A 26030-nucleotide genomic window follows, 5' to 3' on the forward strand; every position below is an offset into this window, starting at 1 on the left:
AAACAATTTCTAGATCCCACATCACCACTCGCGCGACTTAACGTAAATGTAGTAACGGACTTTTGAAATCTGATGCAGCTAGCTAGCTAGATTTTGTAAAATACGATGATTCAAATTCCTTTTATGTCTTTAACAAGCATCAATAACTGAACTTTTTTTAATAAAACTAAAACCAGTACCTATAATATATATTACCTATATCGATATTACAATTTTGTTGGGCCGTACAACATCTCTATCGATTGATCGCAAAAAAACAAGATAAGCCGGTGTATTCGGCGAATCACATTTTAAATGCATACTCTTATAATACTCGATTGTCTAGTCATGATCGATACACAGTTGAAGTACCAACATGTTACATGGACAAATATGACTAGGGTCAATTATTGGTGCATTTAGGGTGCATTAATGGTGGTCCTTTTTAAAATCGTTCGATATGAAACAGAAGATATTAACGGTTGAGAAGATTAATTGACTGCTTACTGAATAGGTTAATAAAAGTTAGGAAAGTTAATAGGTTAAAGAGTATTTGCATGTCCGCCAAATCTATCCGATCCCAAAACCAGAGAACTATAATCCATATTGGGGTGATACTTATCACGTGTAAGTGTAATGCACATGGTTATTATTATTTCATTATCATCTATAATTAAGTCTTGGAAAAATCAAAACTTACACCCAAAATTTGTGTAATAAAGTTAATAATACAGTACCATTTGAACTGTGACTTAAATTTATCTTCATTGCAATTGAAAATTTGTAAGGTGAATGAAACCAGCACATATGAGGCTATGATATTAGGGGTTTTCAAGGTTGAAACCCTTTACTAGGAGGTGTACCGTAAAAGAGCTACCGATAGAATAGTAGGTTGACGACCACTCGCGCACAAGTGTCACAGAATAATAGAAACTATTAAAAAGACTCACATCCAATGCCTTAGTTTTGGGTTGAAATAGTTCTTCATATGGTATCAGAGCTTAAAAAAAATTGGACCTATACAATATCCACATTTCAAGTCCAAATGACTCATTCGTGAAGGGGTGTGTTAGAAAATAATATAAACTATTAAAAAGGCTCTCAACCAACACCTTAAAATTTTGTGTAGAAGTGATTCTTTACACACACTACCAGAGTAGAGTGTGGGGAAGCAAATCTTGGGATACAGACTAATCAACCACGCGTGATCAAAGGGTTGGTTGGGTTATATTTGCGCCCTATTAGGGGTGTTTGGTACCCAGATTCTTTTTGGGTTCCTTGGAAAGCTGGATATGGAGAATTGGAAGACCATGTTTGGTAGCAAAAATATTACACTTTTCCGAGAAACAACGTTGCCCGGTTTTTTGCAGTTCATGTATAAAAAGTGATACTAAATATCTCCATCCAGAAGTTGAAATAGTGATTTGCCCGAAAAGTAAAAAAAGGACCAAAATGTTGTGGACAATAATAACCTTACTTTTTGGTAGCAAATGGACTTCATCTACTGTTTATCGTCAAATGATTACGATAATAAATATTAAATGATTAACGTTGAGTATAATATAATATTTAAAAGTAAAAATAGGGTTATTTTCGTAAAATAACTTCGCATTCCCACTAATATTTCACAATCAACCAAACACACACTCATAAAATAAACCACAAAATTCTGAGAAAATTTGGCCATACCAAACAACTTTTTAGTAACATTCCAACAAAATATATTTTCTATTATATTCCAATAATCTATTGTTTCCAGATAAATAAAAATTACTCTTCTACCAAACGCCACTTAATTAATTCTCAAGAGACTATGTAGTATGTATGTTCAACGAATATGTTGTCGGTGCCTGCTTCGACAGTGTGCCTTGTCATTCGTGTTACATATAACCCAGTTGTGCGTGTGTGTCCATGGTGCCTTAATATGTCATTTCAAATTAACGACTATGAGCACATCTTAGGAATCATGTGCCTCATATTTGAATCTTTTTTGTTTTTGTTTTTTCTTCTGTGTTTGATCACAAAATTAATCGAGATCTTCACTTGAATCGTCACCTAAAATTCCAATTACTTAAACTATGATTGGTTGCGATGATATATCGACGCTTTTATCTTGGATGTATGTCCTGCTCCAGTTATTTCCCCCCTTCTGTTATTGTTACGCATCAAAAGATCACGTTGCAAAAGTACTGGTGTACAAAATGTTTTTATAGAAACTATTCATACAAATTAAGCAAATTAAACTATCAATAACAAATATACTTATTTTATATTAAATAATTATATAATTTTTTGTGCTACATGATAATTTTATAATTTTTATATTATCAATTGATTTAGTCTATTATTTTGTCACAGAATTTATACAAAAACGAAGGCAGCTGTACATAAATTATTATCGAACCAAAGCATTGATGAGTGGTAAGGTGCAGTGAATGAATATTTTGACTTGTATTCGTAAGGGTATGAATCTGTCATTCAAAAACAACCTATACAGCATGCATGTCCGTAGTGGATTTGGAAACGTATGCCTCACAGTTTCATTAATTCTGTTATCTTCGTCTATTTTCAGGACCTGCATGCGTACTTACAAAAAGCCACATTGCTTTGTCGAACCAATTAATCTGATGCTTGATAGCATAACTCATCAAATTGGGAACCTCTACCAAAGCCATATACATAAAAATCTTGAGCGAACAGGGTACTGTTTGCTTGATCGTATCGTATGGTCGAATTAGATTACCATATCTCTATGTGGTTGTTATTATCCAAACTTCCACAACTGCACGTAATTCCGAACCCCCAATATATATGTCAACTTGAAACATATTCTTTTTGGGTATTTATATCATCCATTGAGGTCTAGCTAAGCGCTGTTAAGTTATTAATACAAGGTTGGTTTAAATTCAATTAAGCTAAGATTGTTTAAGGTCATTTTTCATATCTCCTCTAAAGAGAATAAAAAAATGATTCTTCTCAAGCTGCCACAAAAAGTACGTGCTTCCAAAAATCAAACCCATTTGAAAATGAAATTAACGAATCCATATCAAGAAGAGATCTTTAAGAAGCAAGATAAAATTCAACGGGTGTCTTTTCATTGAGAACGAAATATGGATGGTGTCTATTTTAATTTTCTATGTATATAGATTCGCAATTAGACTATACATAGAAAGCAAACAAATATTTGCTGGTATTTGCACGAGAAGTTTCCTAAAAGCATGACAACCCCAAAATATGTCGGAATTGCAGAGCAAGTTGTGAATGTCACTGTTAATGATGCTGCTGTATATTGTTTCATTTCCCAATTCCCATGTATTTTGGATAAGGAAAAGTGACAAAATAGAGGGAAAAGCTTGACATGTTCATTAAATTCAGTTGATATATAGAAAACTTCAACAACCAATAAAAATTTTTCCTGGAAAATATTTTTATCTCCAACTCTCATGTCAAAAATAGCGTTGTCTTTCTTTCTTTCTTTTTTTACAAACCGGTGAGCCGCACATGATTGTTTCTGTTGCATAGACATATGAAGTTTCCTGTAACATTATACTTGTAATTTCCTTTGTTAAAATTCAGTGGCAGAGCTATGTATAACCTGAGTGTGACTTCGATTTAGGTTAAATTTTAATAAATTGTACTTATTATATATAATTATATAATTAATTATAATTACCCTATATTAAAATTATAATTTGGCCTGAGCTACCATTTGTAATTTGGCCCTATCTAAAATTTAAAATAATTTTAATGAGAGATTTGGATAAATTATATTAAGTTATGTGTTCAATTTTCACTCGTATAAAAAAAATTAAATATTTTTAGTAAAGCTCTGTATTTAATATAATTTAAATATATTATGATATGAATTAATTAAAATTAAAAAAAAATACACATATAATTTTTTGTCTGGACTCAAATTTGAGCTTATGTTAAAATTAGAATATTCCACAAAATTGATTATTTTACTAAGACCAATGACTAGAATTCATTTTTAAAAGCTTGCATTATATTACTATTAAAAATGAAAGCTTAATCAATTTAATTTATAGGTCAGATGTTCAAACGGCATCTCAACCGAACGTCTGATTTTACTTCAAGAGATGTACAACGTGTAACATATGGTCAATGACTCACAAACTCATTGTCGAGCACATTTGGTTTCATAAATGGGGTTTACATCTCTTATGTTACTCCATCCAAAACAAATTTGCAGCAGAGACAATAAACATGTACGGACTATCAATTTTATTTTCTCTATTCTCATCTCACTTTCTCTCTCTTGTTTATTGTCTCTGTTGCAAAAAATGTTTGGGTGCAGCAATGCAACAGAAGAGATATAAACTCCTTCATAAATTTGGTCAAAAGTTTAGAAACCCATTTTTATCGAGTCAGGCTTTTCGTTTGAAATCACTAAAATATGAAATTGATTCGATATAAAATTTATTTCACATATTTGAATTTCATTTTAAAAAATAGTACTTGAATTGATTTTTAAATTAAATTCTATATTTGAAATATTTTGAAAATATAGTATTTCTTTATTTAAATAATTGAGTTTATTGAGTCTACTTAAAATATGTAAAATGAATAAATTATTAAAGATCAATTCAAATATTAAAATATAAAATACAAAAATTTAAAAGCAGAAAAAAAATTGCTTACGGGGGACTATTTCATTTGACAACTATATTCCTCATTTTTGAAGAAGTACATTTTTTTTTCTTAAATAAAATTTAAAATGGATACTTTTCAGATATTAACAATTGACCATTTTGAAAAAACACGTTATCCAAAAAAAAAAGCACGTTATACCGTTAAATCACATGTTTTTATTGATTTTTGTTCTTGGTTTTTTAATTTATATTATCACCCAACCAATTTCTCTCTACAATTTATAAATTTTTTTACAAATTTTTGTTAATTACACTATGTATTCCCGAAAATACATAATATAACATAGTGTATTTTAGGGCTGGCAATACGAGCCAGCCCTGGCTCGTTTTGACAAAATGGGTTGAATTGAGCAACCCGGCCTGTTTTACGAGTGGACTGACGGGCTACAGGCCAACCTGCCTAAAATAAAAATAATACAAAAAATAAAATTCTGCATAAAAACACATAAAAAAATCTGCATAAAAGCATAAAAAAATTTGCATAAAATTCTAATGTGCCTATGAGACCAAGATATATATGCATCTTGCAATCCAAAGATAATAAAATTAAAATAAAATCATATCTAGGTAAAACAGAGTCACAAAAGAATCTAAAATCCCTGTTCCTAGAGAATAATCCTTATCATCTTTGATACATATACTATTGTGGTTAGCACAAGACATAGCAATTTAAGTTTCTATTTGAGAAATTTTAAACCTAACATCATATCATATTTGTATCCTTGAGAATCAAAAGTTGACGTAGGATCTGAATATTTGTATGCGCACAGGTGGCCTTTAATAACATCTCTGATTTTTAGTCCAATAATTTTTTGAAACTGTCTAAAAAGATAAATTCATCTTTACTAGAGGCACTAATGGGGTATATTGGATTAGGATTTTAAAAGACTTTTTTGAGATAAAAAATCCTACAGATTTTAAAAGACATTTTAGAATTGGAGAGACTTTATAGACCTTTTCAAAAGACTTTTTATACAATCAAGATTTCATAGGATTGAATTCTAATAGAATTCATAAGATTTGAAAAGACAATATAGATTTATAAGATTTTAAAAAACTATATGAATTTTTAGCAAATATTCAAAATTACAAGAGTCAATAAAAACAAATAACAAAGAAATGCAATGATATTAATAAAAAAAAAGTAAACTTAACAACGGGTTGAAAATTATATCAAAATAATAACCATATATCAACGGTTAACTTCCAAGTTAAATATTAATTAATTAGTTTGATTTGTGAAAATAATAACCATTGATTGACGAAAATCAACGATTAAAATATGATTGTAAACAAAAATAGGTTGTAAGTACAATATTTCCCATAAAAAATAACAAAGAAATGCAATGAAATTAATAAAAAAAGTAAAACCTAATATAATTTTCTCAATCAGTAAAACATAATATAATTTTTAACAAACATTCAAAATTACTAAACAACAGCTTTTCACATATCTAATGGGTTGAAAATTATCTTCTTCATTTGGTATCAAAGTTATGCATATACGATTATAAGACCCAATTTTTTTTAATTATAAAAATAATTCTAAATTTGCTTATAGAACCTAAAGTTCATGATATAATTTCGTTTGAAAGTTTTTGCAATTGATCTTGAAAATCTTGGGGTTTTTGTTTTACGTGATGAGAGTTTTCTAACCATATATCATATGCATATTTTCATTGAATATTCTAAGAAAAATTTGAATCTGAAATTTTGGGTTTAATTACATGAAAGTTTAGAAAATTTCTCAAATTTTTTTCAGTGGATACATTGAAACCTTAAATTGCTTTGGGGCTTTTGAGAAACAAGTTTTTTGTTGTCTATTGACACAAAAATTGTTTGAAATCGTTTCCTATAGTAAAGGAATTTCGTTCATAAATGCATTGTTACAAAATATAGGGTTCATATTATGAAAGTTTCAATCTTTCTTTAAATTGATATTGCTTCATTGATGTAAAACGAAAACTAGTTTGAGGTTTTTAGTTTTCCTATTATTTTTTCACTGTTTTATGTTGTTTTTAATACCAAAATCACACGTTTTTGTGCCAAGGAAAATCGCGACCCATAGCTTGAAAAATCACTTTTTAAACTTTCAAATTTTCTCAAAAAACAGCTCAAAAATATGTTATTTTTGAGATAGATTATATTAAAATCTCGTTGGTTTGTTGTTTTTGGATTGTTTTGTGATGAAAATCGCTCAAAAATATGTTTTTTTTTTAGTTTTGTCGAAGCTCCTATGAGGGAACCCAATTTCGAGCAGTCAACCTGCCAAAAGAAGAAGAAAATATTACAACAGAAGAATCTCAAGAAATCCTAGGGGTTGGGGTGAGAGTATGAGAGAGACATCCTATTTATATTTTTCACTAAAAAGTCTCACGAAATCCACACCAATAGAAAATCCATTAAAATCGTCGGATTTTTGAATACCACGAGATTGTGATTCCATTGTTTAAAATCTTGATTGAATACCAACGAATTTGGACGGATTTTAAAACAATCCTTTAAAATCCTAATCGAATACCACATGACTTTTTTTCAATCCATTGAAATCCTAATCGAATACCAACAGATTTTTTTGTCCAAAAACAATCCATTAAAATCCTTTGAAATCTCAATCCAATACACCCCCCTAAGTCACCATTGTAACACAAATAAGGAAATATTTGATTTGAATCATATTTTTTAACTGAATTGAATTGGTTTAAATCAGTTTGTTTCAAAGAATAGAATTATTTTATTTATTTTGAATCAATTTTATTTTTGCTAAATTGGTTTGGAACAAGTTCATGTTTCAAAACAATTTTTTTTTTTAGGATACCAAAAAAAATTGTTGTATGAGAAGTCCACAACAATTCGAAAAAGCCACTTGCGAGAAATCTAAGGCATAGAACTGCATAACAATTGGGTAATCTAAAAAAAAAAAAAAAAAAGGGCTTGGCGGGCTGATCTTGGTGGGCTGGCGGGTTTGGCGGGGAGGGTTAGGCGGGCTAGTGGGTTGAACAACTCAGCCCACCCCGCCCTGTTTGACAAATGGGGCGGGCTCAGCCCATTTTGCCAGCCCTAGTGTACTTCCAGAAGTATACAGTGTAGTTTATAAGAATTTATAAATAAAAATTTGTAAATATAACCCTTGATATATATATATATATATATATATATTTGGCTTTTATGGTCATTTTATTTTTTTATTTTCTTTCTCTCAGCATTATTTTTTAAGTGTAAAGGGGAGAAAAGAAAAATAATTTGCAAGCATAAAATGATGAATCAAAATAAATATGAAAATTTTTATATTTATAATTTTTTTGTTTACGAACTTTTATAAACTCAATTATGCATTCTTGAAAATAGGCTCGGCTATTATGCATTCCTGAAAATATATAATATAATTTATAAGAATTTTTAAATAAATTTTTTATAAATATAACCTATTCCAAATAATATAATGATGGAAACATTATAAAAAGCCCACATGAGAGGCCTACTTGAATAAACCCAATTCCATTTCATATAAGAAGAATTGGCCGAGGGAAAACATGAACGCTTACTATAGATAAAAGATGTTATGGTTATCGATGGGTTCAAGTTACAGGGTTTGTAATCAGTTGCTTCATTTATGGATTTAATAAAGGAAAAAGCTACTTGTATATTGTTGTACAGTAATTCTCTTTTCTATGCATCTTTTGATCTGCATGTAACTTAATTTTTTATTTATAAGTGAGTGAGTCCTCTATGATTGTGTCTATGACTGAAAAAACTACTCCCCTATAACATAATATTAATAAAGCCTTTCAATAAAGGGAAAATAGTTTCTATTTGTCGGAAAAACTGTTCCCCTCTTGCACTAACAAATTGATGGGTCTCTTCAAATTTTTTTTAATAAATAGTGGGTTCCACAATGTAATGTATTTGTAGGAGATAGATTTATCCTCTTGCAACAAGAGAAATCTAATCCCTCCTAATGGAGGAAAATAAAAGTGTAATGTTATAGGTTTCAAATTTTGTTCCTGCATACATATTCAAGAGGAGAGAAAGAGTGGAATGATGAAAGAGAAAAAAAAAACATGTTGACCTTACCTTTTGAATATGTTAGCAAGAAATTTTTTTTGGGTCATGCAATATGCTTCTGTTTTCCGTTAATAAAATATAAAACCCGAATTGATCAAATAATCAATATATTGATGAAGAAAGCTCAACAATTAAGGTTGAATTTTGTTTTAGTTTTAAAATAATATTTTCATAATTAATCCTTTTATGGTTTTTGTTGGAAATTATTATTTTCATTTTAAAAAACATAAAATGAGTTTGTTTGAGATTTACAAAAGTACATCGGATTGTTAAAAAAGAAAAACAAGTAACTAGCACAAAATGATTTAATTAATAGTTTTTATTTTATAGGTGAAAATATACTTTTGTCCCTAACTATACTTCACTTTTATTTCAAAGATTTCTAAAATCCATCAAATTCATTTTGACTATTAACACCGCCAAAAATATTAACAAAATCATCCATCTATTTTATTTTTATTTTTAAATAGTGATTGGGATGAATTTAATTATTTTAAACAAAGTTCAGAACGAAAACACAAATAAACTATAAGGGTTGACTTAAGTGATAATATAAATTTTAGGATAAACTGTCAAAATTGCAGGGATTTGAATCTTGGACGCTGCATTTAAAATCAAATTTCACGAAAATATATTTTTATAGGATAAGAATGAAATCAAGAGTAAAATTGAAGCGAAAAAAAAAATTCATCAATAATGAATAAATTGTTTTCTTTTTTGAACATCTTCATTTGTATGAAATTTTACTTTCATTTAAATTGGCTATTGAAAAATGAATTAAATTGATCATCACGAATAGTTAGGAATTTTTAAATTTTTATTTTAAGGGGGAAATGGTAAGAGTGCTCTCATTCCAACTTTTACATCAAACCAAACTAAGTTTTTATTAAGCCATAAGTGCCCGTCAAATATTGGTACGATACATTTAGGAAATTAACAAGGAGATATCATGGAGTTATAGTTAAGCCATAGAAATGACTTTGTTGTTTGAGTTTTAGAAAATATTTTATATACAAATGATAATTCATTTTAATGCACAAATATGTGCGTTAACAAATATTACAGGTAATTTACAAAAAAAGAAAACTATAGGTAAATTACATATTATCTTGCTTCGATTTAACTCATTTTCATTTCTCAGAGATAAATTTATATTGTAACACATAATTCCTTAAATTACGTTTTATATATATTTGTCAACTTCAACCGAAGCAGTTTCCACCCAATTATGAAATTTGTTGTTTTGTTTAACACTTTTATATTTTTTATGTGTAAAATGCCATATGGGGCTCTAAATGAGGTCACCATTAAGGACCGTTTCTCTACGCTATTGACGAGTTCTTAGACGAATTAGGAGGCTCTATAACTCTATTGTGTTCACTAAGTTGGATTTGCTGGCTGGCGATCATTAAATAACATATAAAATTACACTTTTTACCATAATTCAAGCGGCTGTGTGTTAAAAAAATACAGTTTATATGTAAAAATTAAGGCAATAGATTATTTTATCTATTTCTTTTTCTATCTCTTTTTGCCTATCATTCTTCAATATTATTATATCAGAATCTCAAATACCTTTATGATTTATCTATCCTATTGAGATTTTAATATAATGGTGTTGAAGAGTGGTAGGCAGAAAAAAAATAAATAGATTACTCCACCTACTTCTTTTTCTGCCTATATATGCCTATCACTCTTCAGTATCATTAGATCAGAATCTTAACTATCTTTTTATCAATTCTCTTTTTTATTGAGATTCTAATCTAATGATATTGGAGATCTAGGCAAAGGTAGGCAAAAAAAAAAAAAAGTAAATAGAATAACTTATCCCAAAATTAAGTGATGAGTTATTCTACCTTTTTTTTTTCCATACATATCTTAGTTACCACTCTTAAACATAGATAAGATTTTTAACTAACTAACATTTATTATTTATATCTTCTCTTAGGGCCTGTTTGGTGTAACGTATAAAACCTGATAGTATAAACTTATACTATACGTTATGACATTTTCAGTTGTTTGGTGTGATCATCATATAGTATAAGCTTATACAGCATGACCCCCTAATACATCAAAACGATGTATAACTTAATCTAGCCTAAGGGGAGGGATTAAGCCTGATAAGAGATTGATGTATTAATATTGCTTACAAGTAATATATCGTTTCAATATTAATATATTAAAATAATTTTTTTAATATATTAATTTTAAAATATTGAAAGATATTATCGTATACAATACCGTACAAAACACTGAATAACATTAAAATTTAATCACGTCTTATACAATCAGGTCTTATACTATCAGGTCTTATGCTATCAGGCCTTATCCAATACTATGCACCAAACATGCCCTTAATATTCTGATATAATAGCGTTGAAGAGTGATGGATAGATATAAAAAAAAGATAACTAGAATAACATATCCCAGAAATTAAACATAGGCTGAACTATAAGAATATGATGTATAATTTGTTCAAAAATTAAAAAAAATTGATAAAATAACTTGATGAAAGACAACATTTTAAACAAGATGTAGCATTAAATAAAGACCAAATTACTTAATAGATCCTTAAATTTTTATTTTTTTATATTTTTTAATAATTTTTTTTTTAAAATTATACATTTATACATTTATTTTTTGGTTTGATATTTGTCCTTTTTTTTTTTGATAACATGATATTTGTCCTTTAAAAAGATATAGAGTTGTTCATTTTAAATAAGAGAAAGATACAAATAATAAAAATCATAAGAAAAGAAAAAATAATTTTTTAATTTAAATTTTAAATAAAAAATATTAGTTTAAATCAGTTTACTCATTTAAATTGAGACAACTCTGTATAATTTTTTCCTTATTTTTTTCAAAAACTGACCCGAATTCCGACCCCAACATTAGCATAGCCACCCTTTAGTGAAAAAACCGAAAAGCCTCTGCAACTTATCCTTAAACCCCAAAACCCTGTGAACAACAATGGACCCTAATTGAGCAAACCTTAACATCGCACATGGTGTGCATCCCTCTTCATCTCCATGGCCCTCGCTACCTTAAAATTCGTTTGCAAACCCAATCTTCATCTTCGCCCCGCTCCCTTTCAATTTGCGCGCAAGGTATCTCTACTTTTTTAACCGCATTCCCCATTATCATATCATTATCCTGTTTCTTCTTTCTCTCTTTAACCTTTTTTTTTTTTTTTTTCCTAGGTTGTTCCAAGATCTGTCCCTACGGTTGAGGCAGAGGAATGTAGCGGCTCAAATCGTGAACAAGGCAAGTGAACTAGTCAAATTCTTAATTGGAGCTCTCAGCTCTGTATTGTTTTATTGACGTTGTTGATTCTGAAACCCTTCTTCTCTTGGTTTATTTAATTTATGAAGAAAAAAAGAGTGACCCGTCATGGAAGAAATTGAATTCCAAGGAGCTTGGACTTAGAAATTCAATGATAGCAAATCCAACGAAAAAGGTTCTCAACATGCTGAAGAAAAAGGGTGCGTGCTTCTCTCACTCCTCATATATCTTTCTCAAGCTGGGTTTTGTTTTGGAAGAAAGAAAGAGCATTTCCTTGACTTTGTGTTTCCCTTTCCCATCATAGAATAAAACATGCTGATTTATGGGCATTAAATTTTCACTTCTCTTTCATAGTCATTGCGGTACTACACCCTTTCTTGGACAGTTGGACTAAAAACCGTTTGTAAACTTAATCCTGAGTGACTTTCCAATGCACCGGAATTGAATTCATTAATCTGCAATCCTCTGATATTGTAATAATGACATAATGTACCTTAAAAAGAAAAAAAATGTATTTCATCATTGCGGATATTAGAATTAGTTCCATACTACTGTGAATATCTTGCCTTCCTCTGAAATTTAGATTAAAAAGGTTCTCAATTTTTCGTTTATGAATTACTGTATCACATGATTTTCAGTAAACAAAAGAATCGGCCTATAATTGTTCTTCCCGAACATCTACACAGCCCCTGCACATAATTTGTGATATTCTTGGAAAACATTTGATTGTGACTATGCAAATCCTATTTTCATTAAATATGTCCAATGAAGGTGAATTTTGTAACAAGAATTACGCATAGTTGATAACCCTTTTTCTTCTCCTTGTAGGGTATGATGTATACCTGGTAGGAGGTTGTGTACGAGATCTTATACTAAAGCAAACACCAAAAGACTTTGATGTTATAACTTCAGCAGATCTTAAAGAGGTTACCTTGATTTCCTATTTCTATTTTATTTTCAAAGTATTGATGTATACTGGACAACTCTATAGAATGTAGATCAAGAGTTAAGTTATAAGCATTTAGAAGGACAACAAATGTTTTTATGCTGGCGTCTGGTGTTTGTAACATGTGAACGTTGCATAAAAGCTAATTTATACAATCTCTTTTGAAAATTTAAAATTCTAATTGGGCTTGTTGTCCTCAGATCTTAACTTTGCATGGTGAATCTTGACTCATTTTGTAGGTGATGAGAACATTTTCGTGGTGTGAGATAGTTGGTAAAAGGTTCCCAATATGTCATGTTCATATGGATGATACCATTGTTGAGGTTGGTATATTTCAGTTTTGCTTAAAATACCTTTGGTTTGAACTATATTTTAGTGGGGTGATTGCTTGAATTTTTACCTATTAAGGACCTTCTTCCTTTTATCTTTGCTTTTCATGATAATTTTATTCTCCCTTCCAATTAGGTTTCAAGTTTTAATACTGCTAGATGCAAGTCGGGTATGCTCTCTGCTCATGATATTGAGGCACCTAATGGCTGTGATAAGGAGGACTATCTTCGTTGGAGGAATTGTTTGAAACGAGACTTTACAATTAACGGGTTGTGCACCAATTCTTGCAATTTTAAAAATAGAAAGTCTATTCCTTTTTTCCTTGCATTTGGCTGCAAATGTTTTCTCTATGACATCTCCACTTTATATTGTGCTGCTCTTTATGCTGTTAACCAAGTTCGTGCTCTTCCAGGTTGATGTTCGATCCGTATGCAAGACTTGTATATGATTACATGGGAGGAATTGAAGATATTAGAAAAGCTAAAGTGTGCATTTATCTCTTTGAAGTTGTGGTTTCTTATATAATTATTTTGCTTTTTATAATCAGCAATTTGAAATAATGTAACTTAATTTTCTGTGAATAGGTGAGAACTGTGGTTCCTGCAGCTATTTCTTTTCAGGAGGATTGTGGTGAGTTTTTGTTGAGAGATTCACAATGTAAAAAAAAAAACTACATTCCCATTTCCCATATTTTGGGCCGTTCCTTGGACATACTTACTGTTCTGAATAGTGAATACCTAGGTCTGTCTGACTCCATTTGTTTTCTGCAGCTCGCATTTTACGTGCAATTAGAATTGCTGCTCGCTTGGGGTTTAGTTTTTCAAGGGAAACAGCTCATTCTGTTAAAAATCTTTCATATTCAGTATTAAGACTTGATAGGGTATTTAAAGTGTTCTTCCTCTCTGCTTTATTATACACATATATGAGAATATCCTGGCTTAGTTTCCCTCTTTAACTGTTTTAGGGTAGGCTCCTAATGGAAATAAATTATATGCTAGCTTATGGTTCTGGTGAAGCTTCTTTGAGGCTATTATGGAAATTTGGACTTCTAGATATACTTCTCCCCTTTCAGGTAGATGATGAATCTGCATTTTAATTTCTAAAATTCAGTCATGGAATGTTAGCTTAATTCATATTTAACATTACAGGCTGTTTATTTTGTTCACCATGGATTTCGGAGACGTGACAAAAGAACCAATATGCTTTTGGTAATCCCATTCCTCTTATGAAATTTTGACTTTAAAACTTGCTGGATTCTAGACTGACTTGCTGGCATTAGTCTAGTTGGAAAAGCATAAAAAGACAACTTTCCTAAACTAACTCAGAACTTGTTGGTTATCCTATCTATCAACTTGTGCATTAGAAACATGTATACGTTTGGAAACTAAAACAATTCCTTATTCCCTGCTTTTACATCAATCCGTGCAAATAACTATTAGAATTTGGCTCCTCCAAAGTCAGAAGTACACTTTATAGGAAAAAGTGCAGAGTTATAACTATTGATTGGAAAATCAATGGTTAAGAATTTAAGATGGTGATGAAACACATGCATATGTATTACAAACCTTGAATCTGTCAAAATCTACTCTCTCGATTTTCCAATCAATGGTTATAACTTCACATTTTTCCCTCTAAAGCGCACCCCTTATTTTATAGGAGCCAAATCCTAACTATTAAAGAAAACGTGCAACATGCTGAGTTCCTTGCTTCCACTCCCTGATGACATGCAAATTTTTACGTATATCAAACTCATCGAGATTACCTAGACTAATTATTAGCGTAATTAGGTGCTTATTCTTATTTGAATATTTTTAGGGTCTGAACTGTTGAAGATATTCCTCCTATTAAAAAAAGAGACAAGAGTTTCAAGTTCTGAACAGCTAAAGGAAGTGGCTGGGTTAGGGATTTCCCCCCAACTTAAATATGGCTTATTATTAGATTATCTCAGGTTATTTGAGTATTCATTCAAACTGCATAAAATTCTAGCACCACATTGGCACATTTTTTATTGTATCTTTTGGAATTTCATCTGCAGTCTTTCTTCTCCAATTTGGATAAACTTTTGGCACCAAACCGTCCATGTCATAGCAGCTTATGGTAAGATCTATGCATCAACAATCCCTATTTCTTGTTTTACTTTGTTAGCTATATGTGATAAACATAGCATGTAATGCTAGAAAAACAAGTGAATAACAGCATCAGATCCGCAAATAAGTTTTGTTTAAAGATCATGTCCTAGGATGGCATATGCTTGAAGACACGAATTAAACAGTGAAGTCCTTTCTCCCTTCCTATTTCTAGGGAAATGTCTCACAAAGAACTTTAATTTCCTGATTCTTTTGTACTGAATTCAAGCCCTTAATCTGCTTCAATTTTCTTGTTTTATGGAGCAGTTCAAGTTTTGCAATTATCTTGTTGCTATTGATTTGTTAAACATTTCCGGTGCCTTATGGCTGCAATGGAATCCTCTATAATATCTTTGCCTAATAGTTTCTTTTGGTGTGCATCAATGGGGTCTAGAACTTGGAGAGGGTTCAGGGGTGATGGAAACAAGGGTTTTCTTTCCACCCAAAAAGAGGTCCTAAGGGTGTCAAAATGGGTCGACACGACACGAATACACGTAACACGAACTTCTATTTGTGTCGTAATCTTCAACACGAACACGACACAAACTTTTTGCAAGTTGAAATGACGCGAATGACACGCAAACTATGAGTCAAAACGATAATTGACCAAAAAAAATTAAAAATGTGGGTCGAAATTAAAAAAAATATATATATAATAATAAAAAAATATGGGCCAAATTCGTGTTGACACGACATGCGACACGACACGAATTTTTTGCGTGTCATGTTTTCCCATCATGAACATGATACGAATTTTCGTGTCGTGTCGCGAGTCGACTTGTGTGTAATAAGCTGTTTTAACACCCCTAAGAGGTCCTACCCAAGATACATATCTTGGGCAAAATATCATTTATTGTCAAATGATACTTTGGGCCTTTGATTGGATTCAGTTACATATCTAAATTGTTTGGTTGCTTTCAAAATTTGAGTCTTTTAATGTATTGAGTTATCTTTTTTCATTTCTCTTCACTGTCAAGAATAGGTTCTGAAAACTATCAGAGTCCAAGTGGAATGTGATATAAAATATCAGATATACATGCTTTGAAATATTTACAAGGTGTTTACATGTTGGGTCATCAAAGCAAGACTTATATGGATTCTATGCTTTCAGGGTTCTTATCCTTGCATTACATAAAACCCTGAGTGATCAACCAAGGGATCCCTTGGTGGTTGCTGCGTTTAGCCTTGCAGTCCATAATGGTGGTAATTTGTTGGAAGCAGTAGACATAGCTAGGAGGATCAACAGATCACATGATGCCAAATTTCCTGAATTATTAGATCCTTCTGGTCTGGATGCTGAGGATTTGGCAGATGAGATTCTGGATCTGTCAGAGTCTGTTAAAGGGTCACTACTGCAGATGACAACGAGGCATTTGGTATCTCGGGCTATGGCTGACTATCCCCAAGCCCCTCATTCAGATCTGGTGAGCATATATTTTTTCTTTATTTTATACGTACTTCTGGACTGTGTTATCCAGCAAATGGACTTCACTAGGATATTATAGAACCTAATTATTCACCATCCTTTAAAAAAAGAAACTTAATAGTTTTTTCCCACAAATAGCTTACACACATGCAGATGTAAGCATGCAAAGAGAGGGCAAAAATGTTGATCCTTGTGGCACTACTGACATTAGTGCAGCAGTTGAATTTCGTAGCGAGAAATTGAATTATAGTTACGTGGAAAAATTAAACTACATTTTTTTTTTGTAATTTTTGGATTCCTTGTTTATAATATTTGAAGTATGATAATTTGATTATTGTTTAGGATTTAGGAATATGGGGCTTTCTCTGTTGATGTTTTGGTTTGATGAATCCTGATTAACATCATTGGTCTGCAATCTGTACTGTTAATCTTTGTCCATTTGACAGGTGCTCATCCCATTAGGAATGTACATAAAATCTCTCAGCATTTTTGACTGCGTGAAAGTAAATGCTGGTAAGAAATTTTTGTCAAAGCATGGCAGAACAATTGATTATGAGTCCTTAGCTCGTGGTGACGTGCAAGAAATTCGGCATGTGTTTGCAAGGATTGTATTTGATACCGTATATCCACTACACCTAATTCGAGATCAGTTGTAAAAGAGCACTGGAATTTCAGGAGGCTAGTTTGAAGTTTTATTATAAATTAGAAAATTGATGCTGGAGTAGGCATTCTATCGAGGGGAATAGTTGGATGAATATTGGTATAGAAGTGGTGAAAATCTAATTCCTGCATTTGAGTGGTTGTTGCAGCAATTATCATCAATTTTGTCATGAGCCACCGGTGACAGCTTTGTGGTGGGACTTACCCTCCCATGTAATGTACCTATCTCCCAGGCTACATAGCCGGCGGATGAAAGAGTAAAAGGAGTTATGCACAATCCCCCCTCTCTTTTTTTTCTCTCTCTCTGGTTCTAAAGTTTTTTTATTTTGGTTAAAGAATAATTCTTTCATCAATATTATACTTACAGATTGTGCTCATCGTGTTATGTAAACGTTATTCCGCTAAATTTAACAGTAATGTGGTATATTTAGCAGTTTCAGATGGCCAAGTCATTGAATTGCCAAAAAGTCTGTAATATTGATTTGTTTAATTCACAAATGAAAAACAAGTGGAGTCCTTTTTTTCTTCTTATGGCATTGGCATGTCATTGAATATATATTATTAGTTATATGTATTATTATTATCTTTTGTTACCTATACATTAATGATTATTAGCATTAAAAATATTAAATTTTGTAATAACAGAGAAAACAAAAGTGATCCATATAATTTACATGGCACATACTCAAGATGCACGGTAAAATGATTGTCTTAGACCCTGTATTTAAGAATCTTTCCTCAGCATAAAGGCTTCGTAGTCTCCACCTCAAGACCAGTGTGGAAGTTTTTGTAATGTACTAAAAAGATCATATGGTCAAATTAGAAAAAGCCTAATCAGTTGTTACATTCCATTGGTCCAGTGCACAACTTGTTCTTTACACGGGAACAAGAATTATGTATATATAGTATTTCTTGTTTTGAAAATAGTGGGAAGGCACTAAGTCAATCAAAACTCAGAAGGCAAATCTAACTTGTATCTCTCCAATTGACAACCAAACTAGCATAATCAAATACCAATTGAAAAAAATAAAAATAAAAATAACAAAGGACAAAATCTGAACATTCATCTTAGTATGAAGTGTGGTGGTGCTCTGGTAAAGCAAGCATAACATGCTTTAGCACCATAGCATTATTTCTGTGTCAAAAAAATCTCTTTGGCATAGTCAAGCATGTGTGTTTGTGTGGTTTCTACTTCGCAGGTGCAGGAGCACTTCCACCGCTAGTAGGCCTGAAAGAGAAAACAGCAAAATGATATTTAACATGAAAGAGATTCATATAACCGAAACTCGGGACATGTAACGTGACATAGTAAAGCATTGAGCAACTGTATGTTGAAACCATGAGATAAATAGGAGGAGCTACTCACAGTCCTACAAATACTTTAAATGAATCATAGAGTCCCCACTGAGCTCCAGTTAGAGTTCCAATCATAACTATACGAAGAGGAAGGCCACGAGTGAAAAGACCCATTAAACCAATCTTCTTCACAGCCTGCAAATCCAATAGTTAAAAAGACCAAAGTAAGCATTGCACAGGGTGTGGTGGGCAGGTGAAATTAAATATGTATTATGAGTAGTACATGATTTATGTACTGTACAGAGAAAAAAATTATATACTATCTTAAGTACATAGTTAATTTCTGAAATACATTATGTATTACCCATAGTACGTAATATAATTTGACCAATCTTTAAGTCAAGTCACATGACAAATTATTTTGTCTATATATATATATATATATATATATATATATATATATGAGGTAGGATTCTTTGACATCAGTATTAAATTTGAAATTTGACACCTCATCTGAATGCCATTAGATCAAAAAAGATCAACGACTCTGATTTATAAGCATGTAACATCATTGATCTTTTTTGATCTAACGACTATCATATGAGGTGTCAAATTTTAAATTTAACACTGGTGTCAAAAAATCCGACCTCTCTTTATTATACACACACTTATGTATGTATGTATGTATGCATCCACTCACATCACCAACAGTGGCTCCCTTGGAGTTGTTGAGAAAAGAAACGAGGTTGTCAGCAGGGTGTGAGACAATTGCACACAGTACACCAGCCACATATCCTGCCGCAAAACTCACTCCAAGCTGCTCTTTTTTGCTGCACTTTTCTTTAGGGATTGGTATGACGTTTTTGTATATCATCTCCACAATAGTCTCAAAGGAAGCAAATTTCATCATTGTGTCTGACAAGGAGCCAAAAGTGTAAGAAGAAAAAAAGAAAGAAAGATATAGGCTATTGGCAGAATGCACCTTAAAATTGCATAATGCAAGCATGGATTTTTGCATCTCACAGAAGTAAAATGTTTATGTAGATACAAAAATACAAACACTACTAAGAAAAATACAAATTAGTAGTTATTTTCTTGCTTATCTATCAAACAAAGGTATTCAATATAAATACCTGTACCTTCAAAGACAAGAATTCTTGGAGAGAATACCAACTTAGACTTTGTATAATGCTAACAAGGTTATAGACTAATCATGTGATAACACCAACTATAAAATTGGACATAAATATGGAATTATTCAAACTTACATGGAATCTGACGGCCCCAAAGAGGAACTATTCCTTTATACAACCTGCACATCAAATCAAATTCTGACCAAAATTGGAGATTTTAAAAATGTAAAACTACAGATACATGATCAGCAGAAACATAATAATAGAGGAAATTAGGACAAAAAACCATACCCAGCAGCACCCTCAGCCTTGACAAACTTAGGTAACCCATCTGATAAACCTCTAGCAAAGCCAGGCTGAGTTTGTACACGAACTTTGACAGCCTCCATTGGGCAAAGGGCAATATCAGCAATAACTTCTGCTGAAGCAGAACCAGCTAGATATATGAAAGTTTTGTACTTGGCTGCATTCTCTGGTCCTGCAAGATCTGAGTAATACTTCTTGAAGAACTCATAAAATCCAAACTTGCACGCTCCCTGAGCACTGTAACCAAACAAAGTTGGTACCCAGCCCCTGAAGAAACCTTTAACACCCTGCTCCTTCAGTAAAACTCCAAATCCTGATGTAATGTTCTTATACTTTACAGGGTCAATCTGAAAATAACAACAAATATTAACTTTTTTTATACGCGTTTTGCTCACACTTCCCAGTTATGCATATGAAATGATTTCAAAAAGAAATAAACAGATTGAATATTATGATTACAGTAACAAAATATAATAATTTTTAAGTAAAAATTTGAAGAGAGTCATACTCATACCATAAAGTCTGGCACAACACAATCACATTATTCGTGTAATTGATAAAGTACGACACCGGAATTGAGATTCTCACATTACTTTGAAAATGCAGAAACTTTTGAATCAAAATTTAAGCAACAACATAATGCAGAAAAGTTTAGACTTAAAAAGAGTTCATTTTGAAACAGTATTCATAGCAAAATGCATGTGATATTGTAGACAGATAGTTGAATAAAAGAGAAAGGAAAAAAGGAATGAAAAAAAAGAAGGGAAAAGAACCTGCATATTGCACTTGACAAGATCAAGAGGAGTAACGGCCATGTGGGTAAGACCACAACTGAAGATGCCACCGGCACTGCATGCAGCGTAGTAAGCAGGAGAAAACATGCGAATACTCTCTTTGGGTGCAGGGATCATAGGACTCCTAGTGCTACCCTGTGATGGTGATGATGATGATGATGATGATAAATGTGATATAATGGAGGAGGTGGTGGTAGATGGTGGCAACCCATGATTGGTATTCCTCAAAGCATCCAAATGGGAGGTTGTTTTTGATGAGTATAGGAATCCAGGGACAAGAGAATGACGAGATTGGTCAGAAGGAGCCATTGAGAATTCACAAGAAATGATGTGTGAGTGTGTGAGTGTGTGTTTGTGTCTAACTAAGGAACAAAAGTAGAAAATAGAATGTTATTGATGTAGTGGAAGAGAAAATGGGCGACAAAATGGGGAGTGTTTGTGGTTAAGAAATGAGAGTGTGTGTGTGAAGGGAGAGAGATACAGAAAGAAGAAAATGAACAAGAGAAGAAGAGGGTATGTATGTGATCATGTCCCTAATTTTCGCGCTCTTCTTCTTGTTACCCTTTGACTCTCTCTAACGCCCTCCAATTTTCTGGTTAATGCACTCTTGAGTCTTGACTATTATTCTATTCCTTTTAATTTACTTTTAAATATTTTCCACGTAACAATGACTTATTGTTTTTCAAAATGTCAATTCAGTTACACCAATGCCTAGCTAAATAAATTATATTATACGTAGCATTTAGCAATAACATATGGAAGAGTCCAACCACATCTATATATATTCAAAATTACGAAAATGCATTCATGGAATTTTTACATTTGTTTAGATTCATAGACTTCTATTTTTTTTAGTTTATTGTAAAATACCAATAGAATAAGGAGTTCTTGTTTATAGCCAAAAGTAAAAAAAAAAAAAACTCTCTCTTTATTTTCTTTAGTACATAACATTAAGAGGAGGTGTAATATGCATAAAAGAGGTAAATATGTGATATAATAATGAAATATTTGACTTTACCACGGTCTTAAAGATTGATTTCAGTGCCTTGGATTTAAGTTTGTTGACATTTCTATATTTTCTTTCTAGTAGTATATATAGATGACGATGTCTTAATAAAATAGATAAATTCATGTATAGAAGACGATTTCTTTTTCATTTTATACTTATAATTATGCACAAGAAATGTACCTATCTTAAATTTTAAATTTTTCTTTAAATTTTATGAGCAAAACCTAAAAAGAGGTGTGATGTTGGAGTCTCGTACCCAAATTTTTTTTTTTTTTTTTAAATTACAGGAAAGCAAGAAACAAAACAAAAAAACAAAAGGATCTAAATATAAAGTCTAGACCAATGGACTTTTTTTTTTTTTAGAAATTACTGATCTAGACTTTGTGCTTAGATCCTTTTGTCTCGTACCCGAACCTAAGCATCTTATAGCAGCAGCCCTTGAGCCCAGATTTCATGGTATCACGAAAATGATCTAAACCTAGCTTGGTGATGGTGATCAATTCAAAGCTTAATTTCCATATCATATGGGCAATTCGACCACAATAAATAAGCTGTGATATAGACAAGGTTAATTCATTCCCACTTTCATTCACGACACACATCTAGCATGTTTCTTTGCTTGAGGTTATACACCATGAGCAACATAATAGAGTGGGATTGAATAATTGGTATTTGTTATTTAAATTTTAAATCTCTCATTTTCTATCCCTTGGAGTTTTTTTAGTTTGATTTGTACGTTTGAAAATACGCATTAAAAATTAGTAATTAATTATAAGAAAAAGTGTTTGTGATTTCAAATGACATAAAATTATGTTATTTTAAGAGAGAGATAGACACAAAATATATTTTTTATTTAAAATTTAAATTAAAAAAAATCATCAACTTTCTCTCTCCTATGATTTTCATTTTTTGTATCTATCTCTCTTCTAAAATGACATAACTTATATCATTTAAAATGACAAACATCAAACCCTTAATTATAAATCCTTAAAAAAAATTCAATCATTGTGAATTTGTATTTGATTAATATTTGTTTAAAAAAAAATTAAATTTTTTATCCGATAAATTTCTTATCAGTTAAAAAACAAGATAACCAAAATTAACCCCGTAAGTTACAGCACACGTGTCCAGCGACAACGGGCTGAATGATCCTCTTGATTCAATATTTTAAAAATTAGTCTGAAATAATGATATTTTAAATATAATATTAGTTTGATGCTGTCACGTATCGCAAATTGATAAGGTTAAAAATTTATTTTAAAAAAATTAAGTAGACTAATCGGATGCAGATTTATTACATTAAATTGATATTAAACAAGATTATTTGAAAAAATAAATAAAAATTGAATCGAAAAGATCATTCACCAAAAAAAAAAAGTTTGTGTGTTTCTAAATTTGGAAGGTCGGTGTTCATATTTGACTATTTGAGCATCATCGTTACCAAGATCAGTGCCACGTAATTTTAGGATAGATTCTTACATTCTAAGAGCAATGTGCACCACTCGTTCATTCCCATCTCGGATCATCTAAAATCCTATGCTAAGTACACTTTCTTTGTGACATGGTTTTACTTTGCAACTAAGCACAACCTAGATGATGCCCATCTGACTAACAGTTCCCACTTGTTGGGCCAAGTATTGAACACTTAGCCGTTCATAAACCCAACCCCTATCTCTTATTCGTCTCTATCTGTGCTTACCCCTACCTTAGCTTCAATGGCCTCTGTTTCAGCCACTACTCTTAGTTTTGAACCCTGTTTCAAGTTGTCTAGAAGGACTAGCCAGGTTCAATATCCACCTCTCTTAATGCATGCTTACATACCCTTCTTATTTATTAGTCTCTATACTTCAATAGGTTCGTGTGTTTTGGATAATGATGCGGTTTTGGTCCTAGTGAATGCATGCAATGACTTAATTTAAGTTCCATCACCGAAATATACTCATCAAATTTTCCCTATTATAATTGTTTTGCATTTCGTGCATAACACACGAACATGGTGAAGCGTACTAGAGAGAATCTATGTACACTTGCGCATGGTTAACTGAATTTTATTCATGTTAGTAGGCTTGATAGTAAAAGTTGTCATGGAGTGTATGTGTTTTTAACCTACGGTTGTTGGGAAGGAAACTTTTTAGATTAGAAACAAGAATGATACAATATAATGGAGTATATATTAAATAAAAGAAGCATCTTAAGTAAGAAGCTTATTTCCCTTTTAACTATATGTCTCGAGTTGAAATCCTGAGAGAATAGTCTTGAAAGAGCTTATTCTGGTTAAGGATCCGAGCATGCTCGAACCGGATTAGTCCGTTATTCAATGGGTATACAATGTCTTAAACCACTTTATTGAGCTGATCCCTACTTTATATGAGGTAACTAAATATTGAAAAACTTGATTTGGGTTCTTAAAACATGCAGGCTTTTTGCAGAACTTCAAGTTTGGGAGCAGTTTCTGTGGGATGGATTAGGGAGAGTTTTCCTTCTTTGAGATCTTCCCGTTTCCGCATTTATGCAGTATGTGTGATTCCCTTCTATTTCTATATACTTTTTCCCCCTCAAAACTTGCAAGAAACTAAAAGAACTTTGAATTTTGTGAATGATACAGGCACCTGAGACAGTGCAGAAAGTCTGTGAGATTGTGAGGAAACAACTTGCTCTGCCTCCTGATTCTGAGCTTACCCCAGAAACCAAGTTTTCAGCACTTGGTGCTGATTCGCTTGACACGGTAAGATTCAAATTATGATCGAGAATTATTAATTGAAGTATGATATTGTAACAACCAGTTAGGTTGATTATTACTACCATTCAATTTCACCGTTACATTGATTATGTTGATCTAACGGTTATATTTATTTCTATCTTTGTATGATTATGATTTTCCATATTATGCTTTCGTATTAAATATTAGGAATCATAACCATACAAAGGTGAAAATAAATATAAAGTTTTAAATATGAGAAATCATAATCATACAAAGATGAAAATAAATATAACCGTTGGATCAACATAATCGATCTAACGGTGAAATTAATTGGTAATAACATTTGTAGTAACCCTAATTGGTTGTTACAAGATCTTTTCCCTTATTAATTAATTTTTAATTTAAATGGTCCATTTACTTAATTAGATTAACTGTAACAATACTACTCATAAATTTGTGTTGCTTATGCTAGAACAAACATCTTGTTTAGTTGATCAACTATGAATCATTTAGTGATACCATTGTGGCAGGTGGAAATAGTGATGACTTTAGAGGAAGAGTTTGGCATTGGCGTTGAGGAGGAGAGTTCTGAAAACATCACAACCGTTCAAGAAGCAGCTGATTTAATAGATAAACTGATTCAAAAGAAAGGTGGAGCTGATTAGAAGGTGAACATAGTGGAAGCTCAAGGGAAAATGCATCAAGTGAGAGCACAACTGTAACTGAATGAGGTTAATCATTGAGCCAATTTACTTGGCCTTTTTTGTGTGCTTTATACATATTCTTTAGGAAGCATATTGATTCTTTTTTTCCTCATCGTGACTTTACCTTGCTAAAACGCTTTTTGTTTTTGTTTTTGGTCTCAACATAAGCATCTCATTTGCTTTTGGATGGAAAAATCTTAGGTAATGTTTGCACTACTATTGCTCTTCATACGTGCTTTCCACTTATTATCATAATCAAGTGCTTAAATTCTTCCTGATCAAAAAAGTTTAACGTAGAAGGATTTAGTTTGTTTCTCATAGATGATTCTGTAACTACTTAGCTCAATTTTGTATTATTCACTTTTGTATGATTATAATTTTTTCACATGACTATGTTATGTTAAATAATACATTAGAGAGGATTTACTGCCCGTATTCATTTAAAGTTGGAAATAAGCTAGATTATAATAGAATATTTTAAGCCTAACCTATTAATATAATAAAAGATAAATTATAAGTCTAATCTAGTATATTTTTTAGAAATATATAATCTGGTTTGACATATTTCGAACTCGTTATAATTTCAATAGTAATTAGATA

The 26030-nt window shown here is 31.5% G+C and overlaps 3 protein-coding genes across 3 annotated transcripts; 2 read left to right on the forward strand and 1 right to left on the reverse strand.

Annotated features, from left to right (window-relative positions):
- Positions 1-11694: 11694 nt before the first annotated feature.
- On the forward strand, positions 11695-17927 carry LOC133308007 (uncharacterized). Its single transcript, XM_061508595.1, has 14 exons — positions 11695-11824; positions 11918-11981; positions 12089-12199; positions 12828-12925; positions 13185-13268; positions 13411-13544; positions 13688-13760; positions 13860-13905; positions 14046-14155; positions 14240-14347; positions 14424-14483; positions 15311-15372; positions 16513-16825; positions 17274-17927. The coding sequence occupies exons 1-14, from the start codon at positions 11747-11749 to the stop codon at positions 17481-17483; spliced, it is 1551 nt and encodes a 516-aa protein (XP_061364579.1). The 5' UTR covers positions 11695-11746; the 3' UTR covers positions 17484-17927.
- A 717-nt stretch (positions 17928-18644) lies between these two features.
- On the reverse strand, positions 18645-21325 carry LOC133308021 (mitochondrial phosphate carrier protein 3, mitochondrial-like). Its single transcript, XM_061508609.1, has 6 exons — positions 20996-21325; positions 20208-20569; positions 20052-20095; positions 19484-19698; positions 18854-18978; positions 18645-18715 (listed from the first exon to the last, which is right to left on the reverse strand). Exons 1-6 carry the CDS (start codon positions 21323-21325, stop codon positions 18676-18678), a joined length of 1116 nt encoding a protein of 371 aa, XP_061364593.1. The 3' UTR covers positions 18645-18675.
- A 2257-nt stretch (positions 21326-23582) lies between these two features.
- Positions 23583-25709, forward strand: LOC133307999 (acyl carrier protein 1, chloroplastic-like). Its single transcript, XM_061508583.1, has 4 exons — positions 23583-23809; positions 24444-24539; positions 24631-24750; positions 25257-25709. Exons 1-4 carry the CDS (start codon positions 23741-23743, stop codon positions 25389-25391), a joined length of 420 nt encoding a protein of 139 aa, XP_061364567.1. The 5' UTR covers positions 23583-23740; the 3' UTR covers positions 25392-25709.
- The last annotated feature ends 321 nt before the right edge of the window (positions 25710-26030 follow it).

The sequence above is a fragment of the Gastrolobium bilobum genome, unplaced genomic scaffold (assembly GCF_033153095.1).
Source record: "Gastrolobium bilobum isolate Gb01-03AN ecotype WA unplaced genomic scaffold, APGP_CSIRO_Gbil_v1 utg30775, whole genome shotgun sequence".
Classification (NCBI taxonomy): Eukaryota; Viridiplantae; Streptophyta; class Magnoliopsida; order Fabales; family Fabaceae; genus Gastrolobium; species Gastrolobium bilobum.